The sequence below is a fragment of the Lutjanus erythropterus genome, chromosome 23, assembly GCF_056507025.1.
Source record: "Lutjanus erythropterus isolate fLutEry1 chromosome 23, fLutEry1.hap2, whole genome shotgun sequence".
Taxonomy (NCBI): Eukaryota; Metazoa; Chordata; class Actinopteri; order Lutjaniformes; family Lutjanidae; genus Lutjanus; species Lutjanus erythropterus.
Window position 1 is genome coordinate 14,947,996 of NC_139339.1, and position 6,000 is coordinate 14,953,995.

The 6,000-nt window shown below is 38.6% G+C and overlaps 1 protein-coding gene across 1 annotated transcript in view; it reads left to right on the forward strand.

Annotated features, from left to right (window-relative positions):
- Positions 1 to 2,715, forward strand: part of vax2 (ventral anterior homeobox 2) — a 33,393-nt gene extending 30,678 nt beyond the window's left edge. Inside the window, exon 3 of the mRNA XM_084712605.1 lies at positions 447 to 2,715. Within this exon, the coding sequence (XP_084568731.1) occupies positions 447 to 947 (501 nt within the window). The 3' untranslated portion in view covers positions 948 to 2,715. The remainder of the gene's footprint in view (positions 1 to 446) is intronic.
- Positions 2,716 to 6,000: the final 3,285 nt, after the last annotated feature.

A 6,000-nucleotide genomic window follows, 5' to 3' on the forward strand; every position in this document is an offset into this window, starting at 1 on the left:
TGTGAAACTGACAAAACAGAAGATTTCACTGCTTTTTTCCCATCTGGACCACATTGAACCTGGTCCAGATCAGATTTCCCCAATATGAAAGTAGGTTTCAGACAGTGTTAAGGTTTTACCCAACATGTGTACCACACTTTCACAACAGCAAGAGGTGCAAAAAAAAAAAACAGAGGATACAATGCCCTCAACTTACCCCTTAACTGCCAAATAATTTCAGATAACTTAAGCACTGTGCGAATCTTGCAGATTATTTCCTGGTTTGAATGTGACTTCCTACTTAAAGAGGAACTTCATGTGTCAGTGAAAAATGTAAGATATGTAATATATGTGTAAGAGAATATGGTATATGTTTATAAATCGAAGTGTGTGATTTTGTAGCTGACAAACTGTTTGTCTGGGGCAAAAGCTGATCATGTGACGCTTTCTTCCTGGTTGTGTTGCAGGTGAAGGTGTGGTTCCAAAACCGCCGGACCAAACAGAAGAAGGATACCACCAAGGATTCAGACAAACGCTCCTCCTCCTCCAACGAGTCGTTGGCTACCTGCAACATCCTGCGTCTCCTGGAGCAGGGCCGCCTCTTATCGGGCCCCGCCCCACCACCTAACTCCCTCCTGGGGCCTCCGCCACACCCGGCACACAACGGCTCCCTGCTGAGCAGCCCGGGCGGAGGCTCCTCCACCTCTCCAGGCATCAGCAGCAGCACCCCTCCCAGCTCCCTACCAGGGGGGACTTTCGGGCTGTCACTGCCATCGCTGGGTGGCACCCCGCCCTCACCGCGGCTGGGCGTGCCCCCGCCGCACTCCCTCTGCTTCTCCATGCCACTGCTGGGGGGCGCTCACCACGAACTGACATCCACCTACGGCTGCGGTTCTTCAGCTTTTGAGCCGTACATGCGGCTGGACAGGAAGGAGGCAGATCTGGGAGGGAAGAAGACAGTTTCTTAAGTAACCTGTCCCTCGTTTAGGACACCAGGGGACAGGGACTTGTCTTTGTGAGAGCTTTTCTCCTCACTCTGCTGCCTATTTGACACTTGAGCAGACAGGGGAAAGAAAGCCTGGATCATAAGAAATGTGAAAAAGGAAGAGACCGGGTTCCTTGCGGCACCATTTTGTGCCACAGCGCTGACACAAAATGGTGATAAAGGACGTGATGTGACGGAGGCTCTCCCACATAAAAAAAAAAAGAAACTTGTGAATTTTTGCAACAAAGCCGTGTGTGTATGTTGTGTGAACCCTGACAGACAGATGTTTTTATCACCACTCTCTTCGCAGTGGTTTTAAGTGACTCTTCACTCTTTTTGTCCAGTGAGTTTGTGTGTGTGGTTTTCTCTCTATACAGGCCTTCATTTACTGTTCAGGAAAAAAAAAAATACTTGACATGGATAGTTCAGACTGAATCAGAGTCTGAATGAGACGAGCGATATTTCAAAGACAGCAGTTTGTACACATTTCAGTACATATTCCCGTACAAGTGGCCATGTTTGATTTTAGTTAATGTGCTATCACAATATGGAAGAAACACTGAAAAAAAAGAATCGTAGCATTTTAATATCAGTCTGTTTGGTGTCCAGCAGTAGTTTTTGTAAATTCTTTATTTGGTTGTGTTTGTGTACGAAATAATATGTGGTAGGATCTGGACAAATGGTGCAAAAATCACACATATCTAGATCCAATAGTTTTAATATAAAAGAGCATGAGGAGGAGGAAGAATAGTTGTGTGAGAAAGCTGGTTAGACTCTGCCAAAGCATTTATGGATTAAGCTCTGGAGGTGCCACACTTGAGTCCTCCAATCACTGAAGCAGCAAGTCAAGGTCAAACTGAGAGATGACCTTTGACCCCAGATTAACTGTTCAATCTTCAATTCACAGATGTCACAGATTTCCATTTGGGTGAGCGTCTCAGAGACAGTGAAAAACAAAGACTGAAAGAAAGAAAAAGAAACATCTGGCCAAGCTTTTGGGCATTTTTTTTTTTTAATTTGCCGAAACAGATTTATGTTGGGCGGGCAACACTCGGTCCAGAGATTTCTGTTTTGCATCTTATTTCTCAGTGTGTTTGGGACTAGAGCTGCAACAACTTGTTGATTTATTGACTAGACCATTAATCTGCAATAATTCTAATAATCAGTTACAATTTTTTGTGATTTTTCAAGCTTCTAAAACAGGAGGATTTGCTGATTTTCAAATTAATCATTATGGACCCTGAAAAATTTTGAATCACATTTTTTTAACTAAATTAAATTAATCAAGAAAATAACAAAAAAGAAGAAAATAATTGGCAGATTAATCAATAATGAAAATAATTGTTTGTTGCAGTCCTAGTTGGGATGAATATGTAATGTGACTATGAGCCACCACACCAGAAGATTCTGCTGCTGTTTTGCCCCAGATTTGGTCACAGTTTCATTGAAGGTCATGTCTATAATGCATTATAATCACACTCATGTTTAGAATAATGCATGACAACTGATAAAAGAGTTTATAAAGTATTACAACTGTCTACAATGCATTATACTCACATACTTAAGGCATTTATAAGGTTTTATAAACTCTTTAGAAATGTTTGAATGTCACAACCTATAACAAGGTTTATAAAACATTCTAAATGTCACGACTCTAATGCATTATAAACACATTCGTTAGACATTAGAATGCATTTAGAGGGCTTTACAAAACTCCTTATGAATGTTTAGAATAATGTGTGGTAACTGATAAAAAGCTAATATGTGTATTATACTCACATACTGAAGATGCATGTCAACCTATAATAAGGTTTCTAAAGTATTATTTGACTTTGTGACTTTTAAGTAAAGTGACAGCAATTTATAAGGTTATTAGCAACTACGTTGTGTTTATAAGACATAAACTTTACAAAGTGTCACTTTTGGATGCAATTATAAGTTTCATGCTTTGTCATGCATTAGGGTTAGACATTAGACTTTTATAAAGCCTTATAAATGCATTACATATTACATCCAGGTTTGTGTCTATAACACATTAGAAGCACATTCATAAAACATAATGTATTTGTACATTATGTTTACTAAACCCCAAAGTCATGGTGTAGTGTAATACTGATGCTTATAAGGCATTATTCCATTTCAGAGTCTTTAAATGTATAACCTGTTATGATTCATGCATGGTTATAAACATTAATTAAGGAGTTTTATAAAACCATACAAATGCATTATAAAGTCTTATTAATGCGCTCATAATGCATTATAGACAAGGCCATATCTATTATGCATTATAAGCACATTCATAAGACATCATTTATTTATAAAACTTTATCAAATTTAAAATACTTTTAACATCATACGATTGCTAATAATATTATAGAGTCCTGTCACTTTACTTAAAGCTCACAAAGTCATGCTATAGTGTATTATTGATGTTTATAAAACATTAATCCATTCTGAAGCTTCAGAAACTGAATGCTGGACTAAGGATACCTTATGTTCAGCATTTATAATACTTTATAACCCTGTTTATAGTTGTGCATGGCTGTAAACATTTATAAAGAGTTTTGCAAAGCCATAAAAATGCATTAAAATGTCTTATGAACGTGCTTATAATGCATTCTAGAAATGACCTTCACAGAAAGTGTGGTACTCTTATTTTTCTTCTTATTTTAAGCCGGCCATTTTGTGGCTTACAACTACATCATAACTATCAGATGTACTGTTTCATCAGGTCATATCCATAATCACAAGAACTCTCAATGTATTTTTTACACAGGAAACTTTTTTACTGTGTTCACATGTTTAGGATGCAATAAGCTACAGCATCACATGTGAAATTTTGTCTTTTTATTGATGATATTTTATTTTTCTTTAAATTGATATTTGTGTTTGCTCTATGTTTCCCATTTCTGAACGACTTTTGGCTCGACCTCCTGTTAGACTTTACCTCGGCTAAAAGAAAAGACTTCCTCTGCTTGTCCCTCATTGAAAGCACTTTATGTTTGTAGACTTTTACATTTCCTCCTCTATCTCCCCCATCTTTTTTTTTTTTGCTTTCAAACCCGTTTAACTCCTTATTGACAACTGAAAAACCTCAAAGCTTTAGTAAGAGTCAGTTTATTCTTAGAGAGGTATTTTCCAGCATTTTTTCAGTATTAAAGCCAGTGTTAAGTCAGTTATTTCTATCAGCTACATTTTTAATTGATTGATTTGAACCTAAACGGACCTCAAGATCTGAAAATAGCCCACTGTAAGTAAGCATACATTTAATTCCTGCAGGACAGGCTGAGGGAGGAAAAAAGAAAGATCAACTGTAATTTTTTTTCCCCCATATGATGCCATTTGTCCAGGTTACCCTGTTGTCCAAAGAAAATCAAAACTCACCCGCGAGAACCTGCAATTCGCCACAGATTGCCCTCAATTTGTGCATGTCAGATGAGTTATCACCCCCGTTTCATATAACTTCTGTCTCTCGTCTTATTTCCCCATGTATCTATTCATATCCAGGTTTCGTCTCATTGTGAAGTTTAATACATTTTCCTGATCCCTTTCTCTCACACTCGCTGAAGGTGACTTGACATCTATTAAGAAAAAACGGACACTACCCTGACATCAATTTAAAAAAGCTGCTCACGAGTAAAGGGCCAGACTGTGTCTCAAACAGCCGAGCGTGTTTCCAGCTGCAGGTATATTTCTCGTGGAGTGCGCGGAGAGGTTCTGACCTCAGCCTATGAAAACTTCCCCCGTCTTGTCTGTCGGCTCACCGGGCCTTTTTGCACCCGTGTAGCTGCCGGCCCGACTGGTAGCAGGTGATTTGTTGTTGTTGTGTTCAGACCCCAGCAGTGCTGCAAAAACCCCTGTTATCCACTCAACGGCTCTTTGCAGCGTGGCGCACCTGTGCTGTTGTTGAACACTGTATTATTTTCTATAAGCACCATCCATAATTCACATGCTGTGGCATCAAATATTGAGCAGAGAGATGGAGCTGAGAGGTCAGGAGGCTTAGCTCTCATGTAAGGCCTTTCACAAACCCTCGTTTTTTTTTTCTTTGCTCACAACAGTGTCGTGTTGCTTCATTGCTAAGTTGCTTCCCTGCGAGAAAACACAGACTCTGTTCCCCTTATTTTAACTGAGCTATTTGATTTTTTATTACAAGTCTTAGAGCTCAGAACTGCTGTAAAAACTGTTTTAATTAATCTAATTTTCAGTTATTTGTCAGCCAGTGAGAAGACATTTAAAAAACTGATTTTGTGGTTTCTCACACCCCATATTTCCCTCGACCTCCAGACTCAGCTCTGGCTTCATATTCTGTCTCTGTACGGTGGTGTTTTGTAATGTAAACTTGCAGTTACTGTATTGTACGCTCAGTCATGACAAGCAGCTACTAAATCACCGACTCAGCTTGAGGGAGACAGTCGAAGATGTCAGGTGCAGCAGAAAGACACATTGTAAAGCCTTGCATCTGTTAAACAAAAGCCTTTTGTTTTTATTTTTTTGGTTCTACATCTTTTTTTTTTTTTCAGCTTTCTGTAACTTTTTTTTTCACACGGTTTCTTCTCATTCCAGCTGAGTGGAAGTGTTGCTTTTGTTGTGTGCAATCTGTGACATCTTGCACTTGTTTGGATTGCCGCCATCTCAGAAACTCTCGCTATACTGCGTCATGGTTTTCCGATGGGTAAAGTCCTTTTTGAGATTGTGTGGAAATGTTCCTTAATATTTTTTTTTTTTTAATGAACTGATTCTGCTTGGTTTACTTTTTCTTTATGCACAGCCGAGGGTCCTACATAGGCCATAACTTCTTTTCTTTAAGCAGTAAAACGTACTTAATGTCAAGCTAATGGCACCAGCTACTACTTATGATGAACAAACTCTATGTACATATATATAAATTTATATATGAATATATATAAATGGGTCTTTGCACAAGTTATCTCCATGTCTGCTCCATGTGATTTTAACAGAAAAACAAAATGCGAAGGAAGATTCAGAAAAAAAGACTTTATATATGCTTTACAATTCTTTGTCTCATTAACATT